Source organism: Prosopis cineraria, unplaced genomic scaffold (genome assembly GCF_029017545.1).
Source record: "Prosopis cineraria cultivar Desert tree isolate PC_DT_omini unplaced genomic scaffold, ASM2901754v1 PC3, whole genome shotgun sequence".
Lineage (NCBI taxonomy): Eukaryota > Viridiplantae > Streptophyta > Magnoliopsida > Fabales > Fabaceae > Prosopis > Prosopis cineraria.
The window spans coordinates 22,938,621-22,956,959 of NW_026555334.1; the positions used below are offsets into that span (position 1 = coordinate 22,938,621).

The window sequence follows — 18,339 nt, forward strand, 5'->3', positions numbered from 1 at the left end:
AATCACTATCATAGTCCATAGACATCATTCTTAATCACGGATGACTACTAATGCTAACTATTCTTTAACTCTAAAATCATTATTAAATTAACATAATCAAATGAATTTTTATTTTATTTTATTTTGTTTCAAAAGATGTTTAAAAATCAGTTCATAAAATAGTTTTTAAAAAGCAAAAAAGTAGAACAAAACTAAGCAAGCCCTAAATATTTGGCCACAGTGAAGGCACTATTCCAACACCCTATTTTTTAGTTTCCCTTTTTTTGTTGGGTACTTGAGGATTAAAATTTCAAAAATACCCTCAATTCAATTTAACCCTTAATGAAAAAATCAAGTCTTTAATTATATATTAAGGATACATGATATTATATTCTCTCCGTCTTTTAATAATTTTGTGCTTGAAATTTAAACCATATATTGGAATATAATTCTTTCGCATTAACTTCTTTATTTCTCATGAAACATCATCAAATGTGAGCTCTTTTCAAATAACTTTCATTAATTGAATGAGCTCGTTCCACAACTACTTATCATCCACTCCCCCTATTCTTATATATAAGATATTTTTAACTAAATCACATAAATTAATAAAAATTAGTTATCTAATTAAAAGCACATCAACATTTTAGTTTTACCCATAATTATTTTGCGTAAAAAATAAATTTCTTTTTTCAAAATAAATTAATAAGAGTACTTATCTTTTTTTTAATTTAATAAGAGTATAATATCAATTCATTAAAAAAAATATACTAACAACTTCTTATATTTAAAAATAAAAAAATTTAAAAAGATTTTTTACATATAGAGACAGAGATGGAGGAAGTAATGCACTATTCTGAGTATTCTCTCAACTACACAGCTGTATATGAGACATATTTTATTGATACTTCGTTATTAATTGCGAAAATAGAAATCTGGCGTGTATGTCAACAATATTTGACAGTGAAGCTACTTTATAAGCCACTGGCTTGGCTTTGTCCAAGACTTGAAACTGGGTCCTAGTATTTTAGTTAGTTGTGAAAACTTTAATTGAGACTTAAAATGGTTTTTCATCTTAAAGTCAAACTTTTGAGTCTTAATTTGAGACATAAGCAAAGCATATGACATATAATATATCAAGATTTTTTTTGGGTGAAAATATCACTTCTCTTTAACTTAATTATAAAGACATGGGAGATTTATGTTGTTGTCATTGATGGCGTGATATATAAATCTGATTAGAAATTTAATCCATATTATATATTTCAAGAAAAATTACTTCCCAACCGTACCAACTGCCAACTACCGAGTTGAACATTCTTTTCCTTTTATTTAATTAATGATATTAATATTAAATTTTTGGAAAACACATGACTATTAGTTGTTATAGTTTTATTATTGGTTTTTGCATTTTTTTAATGTTCTAAATTCCTATAATTTTGTTTCTTCTGTAATATTAATTTTTTTATTTTTAAATATATTTAGCGGGAAGATATTATATCAACAATGTTAAATTAGAATATTTGACGCATAAGATAAAATACTTGATCCCCAATAACTGAAATTTACTTTTCAACGCTAACAAGCACTTTCACCAAAAGTTTAGAGTTTTTGTCAGAAAGCAATCGTCCCTCTTCTTTAACCTATTGTTAATTCAAATTACAAACTTATTGTATTTTAACTTAGCATCCTTATTAACATTCATAGTTGCACATTTTATAATTTAACAATTTTATTAGTGTCACATTATCATTCTTTTGAACATATTTAAAAGTAGAACGTTGTAGATGCAAAAACTTAGAAGGGCATCAATAACAAAAACGTGATAAAACTATATAACCAAGTTACGTTTTTCAAAGGAGAATGATAAATAAAAACTTTATAAACATATTAATATTAAATTAAAAAAATTTAATACTAAAATATGATAAAAAGAGAACTGAAATTTGAAAAGGTTTGTGTTAAAAAATTTTAATTTGATATTAATATTATTTCAAGGTTTTTATTTGTCAATTTTCCTTGTTTTTTCTTTTAAATTTATCCAGGAGTGAAAAAGAAGCTTAGACGTCGGAAGTCACTCGTGCCACCGTCACCATGAAATCAACAAGAATGCGGCGGTTGGGCTTGTACGTTAGTTTTCCCGCCTCGTCTTCCCGAATCCGAATTCCTCCTTGGTCTGGTTCTTCGTCCTCGGAATCTCTCTACATATCCATGGAAGTTCAAACGTGCTTCTCGCCTTTGAACGCTTTCTGGTCTCTTTGTCGTTTACCACGGCGAAACTGACCGGTAGTTTCAGTTAGACTTCATCTCAGTCCACCATTGAACTCGTGATGACGATTATTGGACCTTCTCTATCGCTCAGCACTTTCATCCTTCTCGACTGTCTCAATAATATTGCAATGACTTTTTTTAACGCTGGCCTTTGTGAAGGAAACTGGGCTCGCAATTTCAGTCTCTCCCTCATCTCAATTATTCTTCTACCTCCTCCACACTGTGCACGACGTGGAAGCTTGTACAACCACACCATGGATGTATTATTTTGCTTATGGTCATGACATTTCTTTCTTGTCATTTTTCAAAGGAGACCAAATTAATTAATTGTGATAGCGAAATTTATCTTTAACCAATGCCACGCCAAATACTTTCTGGCCGCATAAATATTCATGTCTGCACATATATTCTTTTTTCTATGTTGTTTGTGTTGCTTCTGCTGTTTTTCCCCCCCTCCAAATACAAAAAAGCATTTTGGTGGATAAACGGGGAAATCAACCGCTTAATTCGTGCGTACAAGCAAATATCTATTTAATCACTTTTCTGGCCTTTCAAATGAAACGTCTCCTCATTGATTCTCTATTTTAACGCTCAAGCACTCGAGGAAGCTCGAAGCAGGAGAGAGAGAAATATACAGGCACATTGCAGTTCGAGACATTGACGAACGCGATCTTCAGGGGTTCAAGATTTTTCTTCTAAGAGCAAGCAGTGAAGTTAAAGCGTACCAAAACTGTCAAGATTAGGTACATAGCTGAAGCCAATATTATCTTCTTTTGGGCTCTGCCATTTTTTTTTTTCTGGCCAAAAGTAGAGGTAGGAATACATCTCATGAAAGGACTAAATTTTATTTACCCATTAGAGAACTATTGGAGTTTCTCTCTTCATCTTTTCCCCACGCGCCTCTAATTTTAACTTGGCAGTTATACATTATCTCTATCCAAACCCCTTCAAATAGTCAACTTCACTTTGTGAGAAAGGTATCGCACTATGTACAAGATTTCAAATTTTTTTGGGCATTTTGATTATTCCTTTAGGAATTATTGAACACATACATAAACGTTATTTTTTTGCTGCTGATTCTCAATTATGTGATTTACTGCTTCAATTATTTATGCAAGTGTTATGACACTTCCTGCAGGATTTTTGCACTTTTTAGGATTTTGATTGTTATTTTATACTAAGTCTTTTAATTTGCACTTTTCTGCTGATATAGATTTATTTCGTCTAATATTTTATGTTCATAAATACAAGTCTCCTTGGAAAATTCCATGGTGGGTGTATCTGTAATGGTGGAAAATCTTGTTAGCCTCCCAAAGAGCAGTTTTTAGAGGCTGAACATGTTCAGTTTTGAATTTGGCAGGTTGTACTCTCAAGTCTGTACTCATTGTTGGAGGAATAGTATAAATGGAGAAGCACAAGGAGAAGCAGAGATCATCTGCTAATGATGATCATAATGCTGGTGGATTAGCATTCGTTTCCTTTTATTCAGAAGATAGCAGGGAATCTGTGGACAAGTGGATGGCATTTCCTAGCAAATCAAATTTTGCCAATTCTAGCAACTCAGCGAATATGGATGATTTTGGGGCTAAGAATGAAAAGAAAGACAGTGATGCAAGGGAGCGTCTGAACGAGCAAAAGCCTTTGGATCATCAAATTTTAACTGAAGCAAGCATAGCTGAGAGAACTGCTGAATGGGGCCTTGTGATGAACTCAGGTAGTTTTAAAGCAATAGAAGGAGTGACAACCAGTTCCTCCTTCGATGGTGAAAGAGGCAAAAATTTGTCAGATAGATTTACTGCAGCAGTATCAACAAGGACATCTGAGGAATCAAATTATGGGTCAGAGTCATCATCGGGGGCATTTCCAAGGGTATCACAAGAGTTGAAGGAAGCCTTGGCGTCACTACAACAGACATTTGTTGTCTCAGATGCAACTAAACCAGACTGCCCCATAATGTATGCCAGCAGTGGATTTTTCGGTATGACAGGTTATTCTTCAAAGGAGGTCATTGGAAGGAATTGGTGAGCACGTTACTCCTTATATAAGATGGAAAGATCACAATGTCAGCCTAGATCCTTGACTAGCAATCGTTCCCAAAAGCTGTGAAGTATTAACTAAACTAATGCAACCTTAATCTGTTTTGGTGAATTATTCTACTCGCATTAAGTTGAGTTGTGGAGATTTTGTGGGAGGAAGAGCCTTGTCATTATAACACGTGTAAAGCTAAAAATTTGGTTGTTTTGAATAAAAGCAGTTGATTTCTTGTTGCAGCCGGTTTCTTCAGGGTCCCGAAACAGACCAGAAAGAAGTAGCCAAAATTCGAGATGCAGTTAAGAATGGGAAAAGCTATTGTGGCAGGCTTTTAAACTACAAGAAAGATGGAACCCCATTCTGGAATCTTCTCACTGTCACTCCTATAAGAGATAGCCAGGGCAATGTCATCAAATTCATTGGGTCAGTTTACCTTTTCATATTTAGTTCTTCTTACCTTACATATTGATTATCATAGAAATTACGTATGCTGATTTTTTTAGTTTTTAATTTTTAATAAATTTATCTGCTCGATCTGCTTGTTTTTCTTATTTGTAAAATCACACATAATCCAAGCGTCCAAGTGCTAGTGTGTTTAGCCTAGATTAATGAACCAAGGAGGGATTATATAATGGGGTCTAAATGGTTTGAAATATATGATATGACATCGAGAATACTTTCATAGTAAGAAAATGTCTAATTCTAGTTTTTATTTTGTTGAAGGAGGCTAAATGCATGAGAGAATGATAGAGAGATTCTAAGAGGATCAATTAATTTAAATTAAATCCCAAGTGTTAGACTTTAGGAATTTGCAAGTTTGGCTCTCGATTTTGCAATTTCATTGTGATGAATTTGCAACTTGTGTTCCAAATTTTAATGGGAAAAGAAATTTTTTTATTCTTCAACCATGTTAAAATTTAGAAAACAAGTTGCAAATTTATTACAATCAAGTTGCAAAATTGAGAGACGAATTTGCATATTCTTAGAGTTTGGCACTTGGGATTTAATTTAAATTAATTGATCCTTTTGGAACCTATCTATCATTCTCCCTAAATACATTGATAGTTATAGATTCAAGGGCAGTTACTCTGTGACAAAAATTAGAATCATAAGATTCTGTAAAACAGCCTTAGGATTGCTTAAACTAACTTAACAAGATCCACTACATAGGCTAGATTAGCTCTTGTATGGGACAAATAAATCATCTTCACCACAAGACTCAGATAACACCTTTATCAATTGGTACATCTCAAATAATAAGACTCAAGTCTTGTGATATTCATTTTTGCAATTGGGACAAAAGTTTCCTCAGAATCAATGCAGTAAGTCTTGAGTATACCTTTTATTGACATTCCAAGCGTTATATCTCTTTAAAGGGTTATATGAATATACCTATCTATGATCAACAGATTTCTTCCCTATTAGTAGCTTTACCAAGTCTCAAAATTTTCCCCTCAAATACGTCAATGTCAGCCTTCATTGCATGTATCCAATTTTTACTTCTGATGTATTGGATAACTTTTTAGGAATAGGGATGGCATGAGGATTAGTGAGAAATGTTCTATGGTTAGGTGACAAATTCTTGTGTGAAAGAGTAAGAAACAAAGTGTAGTGGCAAGGTTTAGTGCAAAAGCTGAGTATCTTATATGGCTTTAGCAGCATGTGAGCTTATGTTTATGAAGCAACACATGCTGGAATTAGAGTTTGAAAGTACCAATCAAATAGTGTTGATAACCAAGTGGCAATCTATATCGCTTTTAATCTAGTGTCTCATTAGAGGACCAAGCATATCCATTGTCAACAAGGGAGAATATTCAGTATGGGCATCTAGGTACAAAGTTTATCATTTCAAATGACCAACTAGTGGATGTATTCACTTAGTCCCTTTAGGGTTCTCAAATTAAGTACATACATAACGAGATTGGTGCACATGATTTATATGCTCCAAAACCCTAGTTGTTTTCTAACACCAGTGCCTTCTGTAAGAAGTTTATTTCAATATAAATAGACAGCTTATTTTCAATTTGATAATTGCTTGGTTAGCTATTTAAATTAGTTATTTCATAAGAGTAGGTATAGATATACATTCAAATTTAAATATCTTGTCTTCTTGCCTATTTCTTCCTGATTTAAAGTTAGGAAGTTTTTACCACCCTTATGTATATGTATCTGCCGACATGGATAAAATGCACGCACTATCTTCTCTACCTGTCATCTCTCAAAATTTACACGAAGGATGCTCAATGCACTTTCTTGTGCTCTTTTATAAGGCAATAAGAATATCATCATGATGTGAAAGTGTTTCAGGAAAGGATGAAATACTTTTAGGATCAAAGTAGATGATTGGGTTCACTCTGGCTGGGAGATTAGTTTTTCTTTTTCCCAACGGTAAACTTGTGATGGACAAATAGTACTGAGTTTGCTTAGGCTACAAATTTGGCCCAAGTAGAGTGATTGGATGTGAGGTGTGATCTAATGACCCAATGGCGAACCTATGTTGTGGTAAGAGTTGGCACTTGCCCCCACTCACTTTTGCAAAAATTACATGAAAGGCATGTAAAATTTACCTTTTTTGACCCACTAGTTTTAATATTTTGACCTCCCTGAGTTCCAATTCTAATAGTTTGTCCTTTTGCCCCCACCAACCTAGGGTCTTGAATCCGCCTTGGAATTTCTCCACTCTTGAGGATTTCAATCACTCTTCGAATTTCCTTTCTAGTTCCTCCTCCTCCTCCTCCCCACCCCCTTTTTAACCTGAATGAAAGTGAAAGTGATGAGCTTCATTTCCTTTTATCTAGTGTAAATGGCATGAGAGCTTGAAATCCTAAGTCTCCTGGTATTTTTATTGTCTCAAATCATAGCCATATTCTTAATATGGAAGAGTGTTCTTCTTTATAAGCCTATTTGGAACCTCGAGCTTTGTCTGGTAAGCAATACTCCATAGGTTGACCAATTGCAGGTTTGCAGACTAGTGTGTAATGTTTAGATCTGATTTTGTAGCTCTCTCTTGTTTATTTCTCCATCATCCAACAATGACTACCTTTGGTACAGCCTATCTAGCACCTTTGGTGAAACTGAATTTGTCTTAAAACTTTGGAGAAGTTTCTCCTTAGTCGTTTCAAAGGCTTAAAGAAGGACAAAATATTGTGGCTATGTTTGATTTATGGGATCCTCCTGTTTGTGTGGTTAGATCAGTGGCATATTTTTGCCAGTATATATGCTTTGGGAATAAAATTGTTTGTAAGGCTCTATTTAGTGTTCTACATGGGGGTATTTAAGGGAGTGCTGTTATGCGGACAGATCAATCAGCTTTAGCAGGACCCTTGCTCCATTTTAGTTTGAGGCTTCCTTGTTAAAGTATATTTTAGGGTATCTTATTTTCCTTATCCATCTGATAATTTTGTGTAAAAGATGACTAAATAGATGAAATATGTTTAGTACAGATTGAAGTACTAAATGCAGGTGGACATTTTGCTTATTACACTTGCAATGTACTTAATACATCCATCTGATGATTTTGAGGAAAAGATGATGAAATAGATTAAATGTGTTTAATACAGCTTAAAGTGTTTTATACTGGTACACATTATTTTATTACACCAGTAATGTATTTGAACACATAGACATGTGCTTGATACAGCTACTACTGCAGAATGCAGGTTGAGGTGAGCAAATACACTGAAGGCATAAATGAAAAGGCATTACGGCCAAATGGATTGCCTAAGTCATTAATTCGTTATGATGGTAATCATGGTTAGCCATTCTTGTGCCATTTCTGATTATATGTTTACCATAATAATTAAATTTTAATTTTCAGCCCGTCAGAAGGAGAAAGCTTTGGGTTCCATCACAGAGGTTGTCCATACTGTCAAGGACCCAAAATCCATCATTCGGTCTGTGAGCCATGATAATGCCAGTAAGGTTGAAGAGCTAGAAAAAATCAGTTCTGATTTTGTTTTGCCAAAGTCTGTTGAAATCGAGAGTACTAGTTCAACAAAGAGACAAACTACTTCACTAGACTTCCAAGGTGATAAAAGCAAAAGGAAGTCAGGGCGCATTTCTTTCATAAGGTACATATTTCTTTTTTGTTATATCAAATTGTGCTTTTATTCCTCATATTTTCAGTTGACTCATTGACTGTACTTCTTATGGAATTGGGGAAGAATGTTTGCTTGGTTCTTTTGTTTTTTTTTTCCTTGGGAGATATGGATTAGAATATGTTTTTGACATGTCTTACATTTTACTGCAGTTTCAAAGGGAGATCTCAAAGCTCTACAGGGAAGCATGATGAAAAGCCCATTGTTGAGCCAGAGGTTTTGATGACTAAGGACATGGAATGTTCTGACAGTTGGGAGCGTCTTCAAAGGGAAAGGGATATACGGCAGGGAATTGATCTAGCAACCACATTGGAGCGTATTGAAAAGAATTTTGTGATTTCTGATCCTAGACTTCCAGATAACCCAATCGTATGATAAGTTTCGTTTCCTATTTGCTCGGAAGCATTAGGTGCTACTATTATTAATATGGCTGGATTATCTAATCTCTAATTCTATCTATAAAAGCAGTTGGCAGAATCATATATGGGATTAGGAATCCTTTTCTTCATCTCTTTATTTTGTAGTGGTCAATGAATCACATTCTGGGAGTTGCCACAAGGCCATATTGAAAATTTAATACAACGTATTTTAATTCCTCATACAGTGATTAATGACAGATATTTTCTGTCTCCTTTTTTGAAATGTGTATTGAAAATTATCATAGTTGGAAATTAGACACTTCTGACGATAAAATTCAATGAAATGAGGATGACTTGAGTTGATTACTGAATTTCTTATGATGAAATTAACTTATCTTTAGCTTTTTATGTTAATGTTGGAATTATAATCAAAATTTGATGATGCTGTTTATAATATTTTGTAGAACAATAATATAATGCAAAATAGATGGTTATGAAGATTTTATGCATGATTTTCTTTTTATTACTTTTTACTTAACAAATTAGAAGTCTTGGTAAAGAAGGTCTAGTTTTAAGGATGTGACTGCATTTTACTCATTAAAAGTTTATTTAATTGTTTTCAAGCAAATGTCTGGGATATAAAACTCTGATTCTGTGTTTATTTCTTGGCATATAGGACCACTAACCACATTGTAAAATATCTGTCATAACAGCTTCTTTAGACATTTTTCTTAGTTGTGGGATTATATAGCAGCACAACAAATTTGGCTCCAGTAATTGATAGTAATAATCTAAATTATCAAGATTGACATTATATATACACATTTATTATGAATACACAAACAGCCATCTATCTAGTGAGTAAGGAAATTTTTGTAATGGTTTGATTTTACCTTTTGATGACTATAGTTGGTGCCTTGTGCAGATATTTGCATCCGATAGCTTTCTTGAACTTACAGAATATACGCGAGAAGAAATTTTGGGAAGAAACTGTCGGTATGAATCATACAATAGTTTGTTTATACTTTCACTTTGCATTCATGTCTTGTAGTGATATTCACCTTTACTCACTTCATGTATATTAAGTTATTTTTCCCCTTTTACTCTTCTATTTATGCACCCTACCTAGTGGCATAAGGCTTCTTGTTGTTGTTGTTGTTGGTGGTGTACTCTTCTATTTATGTCACTCTGCTGGCTAGATTTAATGCTTTGCTTGTTGCCTTGTGTTATATATTGAGTTGCGGGAACCATGTAAAGTCATATAATGTTTTGTGTAGTCCCTTATATCTCTTAGGTAGTCACTTCTATTATTATATTTTGATGATATGGATTTTTTTGAAGTGGAAAGGAGATAAGAAAGAAATTCTTTGAAATGTTAAAATTTTATCAAGCGCCTTTAAGGTGTTTGGTATTTCTCTTCCAGTACTATTCCATCATCCAATATCCTTCAAAATTAAGAGCCTACAATCTTTATGATACTCTATGTTTACTAAGACAAATGAAGACTAATTGTATAAGATTGACATAACATTTTATGCTAATCAATCTTTGCCTCTGATAACATGGTGTACATGAGTGGCTAATAGTTAAAATTAGCATATTATATTCTGTTGGACCAGGTAAATGTCTCCTTTGGTCTTGCTAGGTTTTTCTTGTATTCATGAACTTCTTTTTTTTTTCCAGATCATTGACATTATAAACACTTCATTCATTATGCAGGTTTCTTCAAGGACCAGAAACAGATCAAGCAACTGTCGCAAAGATCAGAGATGCTATCAGAGAACAGAGGGAAATCACTGTTCAGCTGATCAACTATACCAAGAGTGGTATACATGTGTTCCATTTTTTTCAAATTTATTAGAGACAATGAAATATTTGAGAGAGAAGAATAAGATAGTCTACTTAGAGAAACAAAAAATAGCAAGCCTAAAATTTTTTTCTCTTATAATTTGTAGGAAAGAAGTTCTGGAATTTGTTCCACTTGCAGCCTATGCGTGATCAAAAGGTAGCTATAATATTCTTCAAGGGAACAATAAAGTTGCACATGAAAAATTCAATATTTTATCTGATATTTTGTCTTTCCCTTTTTTCCCCTTTCAATCAAATTTTACTTTAGGGTGAGCTTCAATACTTTATAGGCGTCCAATTGGATGGAAGTGATCATGTAGAACCTTTAAGAAACCGCCTATCTGAGAAAACAGAGCAACAAAGTTCTAAATTGGTGAGTAATTTTTTCTTTCACATCTTATTATTGTTTCTCAGAGAACTCTGTCATTTTCTTGTTTTCTTTTTCATTATTATTATTTGTTATTTTTTCATCTAATCATTTTTTATATTTTATGTGCTTGTAGATCTTGTGTACATGAACTGATCTGAGATAATGTGATAGCTTCTCTTGTTTTTGTTATTTAACTTCCTAATAGCTTGCTGTCCAGGAATATATTCTTTACAGATAAAACTTTCAAATGGATGTCAATTATTTTCCAGTTCTATTTGTCAATATATTGAGATTTCCAAGGCACTTTCCCAAAAAAAAAAATTCTGTAAAATGGACATTCAGTAATACAATTATTATTAGTTTGGACAAAAAATTAACTACGAAGGGCAAACAAGTGACATGACATGGACGAAAGAAAAAATGATGTGGCATTGCTTGCACATAATTTGGGCATATATGTGCTATATGCTTGGCATCGTAGATGTGCTATATTGAAATCTATTTTTTTACACCCTTTTTTTTTTATCTACCTCTAAACAAAAACACAACTAGCATTGTCCTATATTTTCAGTAAACTTACTCTGCATCTGTCTCTGTTATCAGGTCAAAGCAACTGCAGAAAATGTTGATGAGGCTGTCCGGGAGCTTCCTGATGCCAACTTGGTAAGGTATCCCTATTTGGCTGTTGTTTAGATTTATAACATTTTTTGAATTTTTGTCAAATAACTGATGTTTCATTTAACTTTCTGCTACCAAAAGATATCAATCAGTATACAAATGATGCTGTTCTGAATATCGAGAACTTATTCAACATAATGTAATTTTCCATTATCATAAGAGATAGTAAAAACCTCCATATACACCACTTTTGTATTGCTATAATGGTTCTATGTGAAAAAATATGGTCTAGCAGGCAATATTGCTTTTCAACTACTTTGGGGTTGATGTGGATTTTTCTTATTTTAAAACAAGTTTTTTCAAATAGAGTTTTACAAGGACTACTGGAGAGAATCGGCTCTGTATTTAGCAAAATCATAGGAAAAGTGCTTTTATTGATGTGTTATGTTTGGAATTTTTTTATATAAAATACTTGTGTCAAATTACTATAATGTGCATATTTGCCTTTGAGTGAGAGCAGATGTTTGGTATATAAAGAGGGTAGATGTTAGGTGAAAATATTGGCGGTAACTAATGATTTTTCGTGAGGATATTTTTTTCTTCAATAAAAAAGTTGTCAGCTTCTGCTTTGGAGAAGAAATTTGAGTTTCTGTTTTATTCCTCAATGGAAAAACTGCTGTTTGTTTTACTCAAAAGTAGTTTTTTTTTTAATTTTATTTCTTTACATAAGAATTGGCCAAACAGGTATTTTTTTTTAATTAAGTACTTTTAACCCAAAAAAAAAAAACAATTTCTCCCACCTCAAAAGCTAGGCCGAACTAGCTCTTAGAGAGGATGGTTGATGTAGGATTTAGGCTATTTGGTTTTCTTATGCTTTTGTCGCACATCAATGAGTATGTAGCTCTTATCTTGTAGAGACCGGAAGATTTGTGGGCAATTCATTCTCAGCCTGTCTTACCAAGACCTCATAAAAAGGAAAGTTCTTCTTGGATGGCAATACAGAAGGTATTGATTTGACACTTGTGAACTTCTTCCTGCAGTATCACATATTCACATTATTTCCATTTTTTTTCTATTCCCATGAGATTGCTAGACCTTACAGAAGAGAGTGGCTCCATAGGGCTCATACATGGTGTAGATCCAGTGAAAAATGTATTTGATTTATTTTGTAATAGCTCTATGGAAATGGTGTCTTTTTCTACCATGAATTTGGAAACTCCATAAATTATTCCAACAATGAAGCAAAAGGGGAGGAAAACTGGAGAGTACAAAATACTCTCGTTGGGAGCGTGGTGGAGATTAACAGCTACAGTGACATTTTAAATTCTCTCTCAAATTCTACAGTTAGCTATATGAGGCTAAGCCCCGTAGATATTGACTCATTTATTTTAGTCTAGCTGTTCAATTTACTCTGAAATCTATAATAATAATTCAGATCCTACAAGGCATCAAATTATTTTGGATGTAGTTTTATAATGGATTTAAATCATTTTATTTGTGTTCATTTGTAATATTTGTTTGATTGAATTGATCATTGTTGTTTTAGTGGTTATGGTTCCAACTGTGCATCCATAACGTGATAGTCACTTCATAATTTAGCATGTCTACTTATGAATGCTTGAGTTATTTATAAACGTTCTATAGCAAATTTATTTTATATCTTAATAATATTTTGTTTATCCTATTCTTTGGATTTTTAGTTAACTGCAAGTGGTGAAAAAATTGGACTGCATCATTTTATGCCAATAAGGCCATTGGGTTGTGGAGATACTGGCAGGTACTTTTTTCCTTTTAATTTTTTTACTCACCCTACTTGATAGGTACAGTTGGAATTAGTGGCATGCACTGGACTTTACATTAACTTAATTTTTTACCTAATTCCTTTATGCCTTTTGTACATTGCTGGTTGTCACATTTTGATTTTACTTTGCATTGATTACATTTATTTAAATTATATATATATCTTTAACATATTGCTGTTGTGTTCCCTTTTCTTTTCCATTCTACAATAGAAATTCCTTTGTACCAAACATGCCCTATATAATGCATTTACTGCACAACAATGAAATTAATATCTTCAGGATTTTGCATCAATTTGGTTACAATATTGACTGTATAGGCAATGAAAGAGGAGAGAGAGAACAAATTTGACAGGTTCCATATATGTGTATATTTATAGTGAAACTTAGGTAGAGTACAAGAGGCACAGTACTAGTATTCACCCAACCTATTGGTTATTTGTTTTAACCTAGCCACTCTTCTTACTTCAACACGATTGATGAGTTCGAGTTCAAGGTTATGGTGCTTTACTATATCTTATCAGTCTCCTGGTAAATGAGATGCCTTGCTTTCTTATCAAATTGTTGTTTTGTTTTACTGCTACAGTGTTCACCTTGTGGAGCTTCAAGGTGCAGGTGAACTATATGCAATGAAGGCAATGGAAAAATCAGTCTTGCTAAATCGTAATAAGGTCTGGATATGTAAGAAAACCACTAGGTTTATTCTTTAAAGGGTTCTTGCATACATCATTGTAAGTAGTGAAGATAAATGAATTGTGATTGAACAATATGAATGATATATGCCTTTCTAGAGGTTCAAACCTTTAAAAAAAAATTGTTTTCCTATCAACTTTTCTCCCACTTTCAAACATTTCTTCTTTATGAGATATTGTCAACTTTTTAACATTTTTTGGTTGGTAGTACTCCCAGCTGGAAAAGTGGAAGTTAACTATGATACATGACCTTACTATGTATGTGTCTAGTGGGTACCTAAGTAGATGGGGGACCCTATCCCAAAAGTTAGTTGTTGAGATAGAATAACCAACCTACTTGAATACCCCATTGAGCATCCCATATCACTTGATATGGGACTTGGTATCCCATATTATTAAGTCTCCATTGATTGGCTCCTCATGAAAAGCTGACATCCCGTTTGTTGCACTCTATGACACTTAGCTCGACTTCTTGCCAGTCAGAACCCTCCATGGATAGCCCTGTTCGGAACCGCCAACAACCAAGTGCTGATACCAGTTGATGGATACCTAAGTAGGATAAAGAACCCAACCCCAAAAGCTAGCTATTGAGATGGAAGCTCCAACCCACTTAAATACCCAATTGAGCTTGGTATTCCATACTACTAATTCTCCATCAGGGATCCTTGAGATGATTCATACACCTACATATCAACACAAAGTCGATATCCTAACAAAAGCTATTTCAAGAACCCATCTTGATGTTCAACAATCTAAACAAGGGCATCTTAAGAGGGATTGTGGAGTTCCTAATTCTCTGTTTTTTTTTCCTTTTACTTTTATGGAGTTTACTGTAAATAAACTAACTCATAAGGTGAACCACAATGAATTTCATTTAACTCTAGGCCTATAAATAGTTTGTCAATGTATCCAGAAGTATTCATTCAATAATCAAATACAAGTTCCCAGATTGCCATTCACTTTCAATCCAATTTTTCAACTAGGGCAAGATGAAGGTCATTTATTTCTGCCATAACCCCATTAAGAATTTTAGAGACTACATAAGGAAAAACAATAAGAACAAGAAGAGGAAACAAGATATACCTGTTAAAGAAAATGGCAGACCATGAATGTTTATTCTGCATTTCAATATTTTATACTTGTTTATCATCTTATTATGTAGATCATATAGGAGTATATATAGTTATTAGGTTCATTCTATATAATAGAAACAAGACATAGACGCTGATAGAGTTCAAGAATTAGAACATATATATATATATATATCATTTCTTAGGGCCTATAACATAGTCTATTGGAAGGGAAATGGTGTAAGAAAGAGACTAAAGAATTATCTTCTAGTGGATAAGAGAATTACCTAAAGGTGGAAAGTGATGTATGAATAGGGATTAGTTACAGCTAGATTATGTTCAACCTTTTGTAAGTTTTTTAGTCTTTAAACCTTTCCTTTTATGTAGAGGGAGGGGGTGGAGTATTTTGAAAATTGTGAGTGGTGAGGAGAGCTGATGTAAAACACAAACACTCACACTCACACTGATTTGAACAGAATAGGATAAGGGAGAAGAAACAGAAACAGAGAGTGGGAGGCGGAGGGGAAGTGAGAACAGAGAAGGTGAAAAGAGAGAGAAGTGACTGAAATATGAGAGGGAGAACAGAAGAGAGATGCAGAACTGAAGAGAGAGAGGGAGCTTTCAGAAAATCATAATGCTTCAAACATTCATTCCCCTTCCTGAATACAAGTCATGCTATTTATAAGCATGAGGTTTCCTTCCTAACAAGGAAACATCCACTTGCTGCCTAGTTTCCTTCACAAGAAGGAAACTTACAAAAGTTAATAAACTAATGAAAAGTAATAAGAATCCACTTGCTGCTTGGTTTCCTTCACAAGAAGGAAACTTACAAAAGTTAAATGAAAAACAACAAAACTAATAAACTAATGAAAGGCAATAAGAAGTAATAAATTATTTACTCCTAAAGTAATATTTGCCATATTTTCTATCAAGAGCTCTAGCCTCTTGAATGCCAGATTGGAGTGGAGGAAGATTGATGGGTATTTAAGTAGGATGGGAAGCCCTACCCAAAAAGTTAGCTATTAAGGTGGGAGAATCAAGTCACTTAAATATCACATTGAGCATCCCATACTACTCAATATATGTCTCCATCAATTGGCCCCTTATGAAAAGTTGACATCTTGGTGGCTGCACTCCATGACACTTAACTTAGCTTCTTGCCAGTCAAAACCCTCCATGGGTAGCCCACTTCAAAGCTGCCAATGGCTGGGCTTTGATTTTAATTGATGGGTACCTAAGTAGAATGGGAAACTCTACCCCAAAAGTTAGCTGTTGAGATAGGATAACTAACCCATTTGAATACCCCATTAAACATCTCATACTACTCAATGTGAGACTTGGTATCCTATACTACCAAAACTCCATCAAAGACTATCTTTCTTCATCATTTTATCTTCTATTTAGTGTGTGTTGGTGAGTGGCTTGTGTTTTGTGATTATGTTCTGTGGGTGTATTTTGTGTTGTTTCTTTGTAATTGTAATTTTAGTGTATGAGCATATGGGGAGATAAGATTATCTTGAATCATTATTTCTCTTGTAATCCAATTTAGATATTTAGTAACAGTATTTTTAGTTCCATTTGAAGAGTATTTTCTGGATTTTGCTAGTTTTTAGCATGTTAGAATTAGTCCTATCAATTCTCTTTTCTATTATTGTTTGATAAAATCATGTCAATCTCAACATGATTGGTTCATGATTGATCGGCTTCTTTGCAATGATTGTTGCTGCTTGGTTGTCACACAATAACTTTATAGATAATGAAGTAGAAAATTAAAGTTCATGATGGAGCCTTTTTAACCATATACTTTCTTATATTCCATCAATCACGGCTCATATATTGACTTCAATGCTTCTTCAGGCTATAAATTATTGTTTCTTATTTCTCCAAGTAACAATATTAACCCTAACATAGCTACAATGTCCTAAGGTCCATCACCTATCAATGAGAGATCCAATTTAATTTGCACCCGATAACACCTCTATACTTCTGCTGGTTTCTTTCTTGAAAAGAAAATCCTTTATTGGTGTCATTTTTAAGCATGTGAGGATTTAATTTACTGCTTCACCCCTAGCTTAAAATAATAAGCAAACATGGATTTTATTTTTTAAAAAAATTTTGACTGTATAATTTTAAACTTAGAGATACTATGGATGATAATGTACTGAAAAACTTCACTTTTCTACATGGGCACTTGAGCTTGCGCATTTTGCTAGCACAGATTTTATCCTGTTCCTGAGAGTAGTAGTAGATTTATCACATTGATTATACTTAGATGGAATGAAATAATTGCTATTTCAGGTTCATCGAGCATGCATTGAGAGAGAGATTATATCATTGCTGGACCATCCTTTTCTTCCCACTCTATACACTTCTTTTCAGGTATACTTACTAATTATCTATATCTTCTATTACCATTTTCAACTCATCTCTACATGCTATGAGTGCAGGTATCCTTCATGCTTAGCTGCCTCTGCTTATGTTAGAGTCTATTTTTCTTGTTCAAGAACATTAAAGTTCTGAAAGAAATACAATGGAGCTGTAGGATAACACATCCTCTTTTACTATACATTAATTTAAATTAGTTATATTTATTGTCTTAGCTAGTTATTATCTCAATAAATTGGTTATTTAGCAAAAAAGGGATATATACATATAATGTATATACACAAATATAATATACCTTATTGCTTCCTAATTTAAATTTAAGAAATTGTCACCGCTTGTTCATGCAGGTCTGTATTCACCTACTTGAATAAAGTATACATGCTATTCTCTCTCCCTCCCCCCCTCCTCTCCCTCCCTCCCCTTTCAAATTTTACAGAACGAAATAGAGGAGTTTTTATTAGGATCATGGCAACAAGTTTGTCATTATAATCATATGAAATCAGTGAGAATAAATTATAGAAACAGTTAACAGATATGTGAGATTATCATAATAACCAACAAATGTTCTTTGGGAAAGGATAGGCTTTGTTATTGTTATTTTTTTCTATATGGATTCATTCTCTTGGTCTTGTAAGGGGATTTCTATTTATAAATATAAAGATAACTTGGAGGAGCTCTTTTGAGCTGGTATCATGATAACCATATGCATTGTGCTTCTGAAAAAAAATCTTCTGCTACATTTTATATATTCATGTCATTAGCTTTGTCATACATTTAGTCACAAATGCTTTTCAATCTTGTCAACTTATGGTACTTTATC

At 33.3% G+C, this 18,339-nt stretch overlaps 1 protein-coding gene across 1 annotated transcript in view; it reads left to right on the top strand.

The window, feature by feature from the left end:
- The first annotated feature begins 2,682 nt into the window (after positions 1-2,682).
- LOC129305947 (phototropin-2) overlaps positions 2,683-18,339 on the top strand; it is a 29,934-nt gene continuing 14,277 nt past the window's right edge. The window contains exons 1-15 of the mRNA XM_054946184.1: positions 2,683-2,993; positions 3,611-4,271; positions 4,522-4,704; positions 7,934-8,025; positions 8,099-8,351; positions 8,531-8,747; positions 9,663-9,733; positions 10,457-10,563; positions 10,693-10,742; positions 10,854-10,958; positions 11,559-11,618; positions 12,489-12,578; positions 13,274-13,350; positions 13,959-14,043; positions 17,433-17,513. Coding sequence (XP_054802159.1) covers positions 3,655-4,271; positions 4,522-4,704; positions 7,934-8,025; positions 8,099-8,351; positions 8,531-8,747; positions 9,663-9,733; positions 10,457-10,563; positions 10,693-10,742; positions 10,854-10,958; positions 11,559-11,618; positions 12,489-12,578; positions 13,274-13,350; positions 13,959-14,043; positions 17,433-17,513 — 2,088 coding nt within the window. The 5' untranslated portion in view covers positions 2,683-2,993; positions 3,611-3,654. The remainder of the gene's footprint in view (positions 2,994-3,610; positions 4,272-4,521; positions 4,705-7,933; positions 8,026-8,098; positions 8,352-8,530; positions 8,748-9,662; positions 9,734-10,456; positions 10,564-10,692; positions 10,743-10,853; positions 10,959-11,558; positions 11,619-12,488; positions 12,579-13,273; positions 13,351-13,958; positions 14,044-17,432; positions 17,514-18,339) is intronic.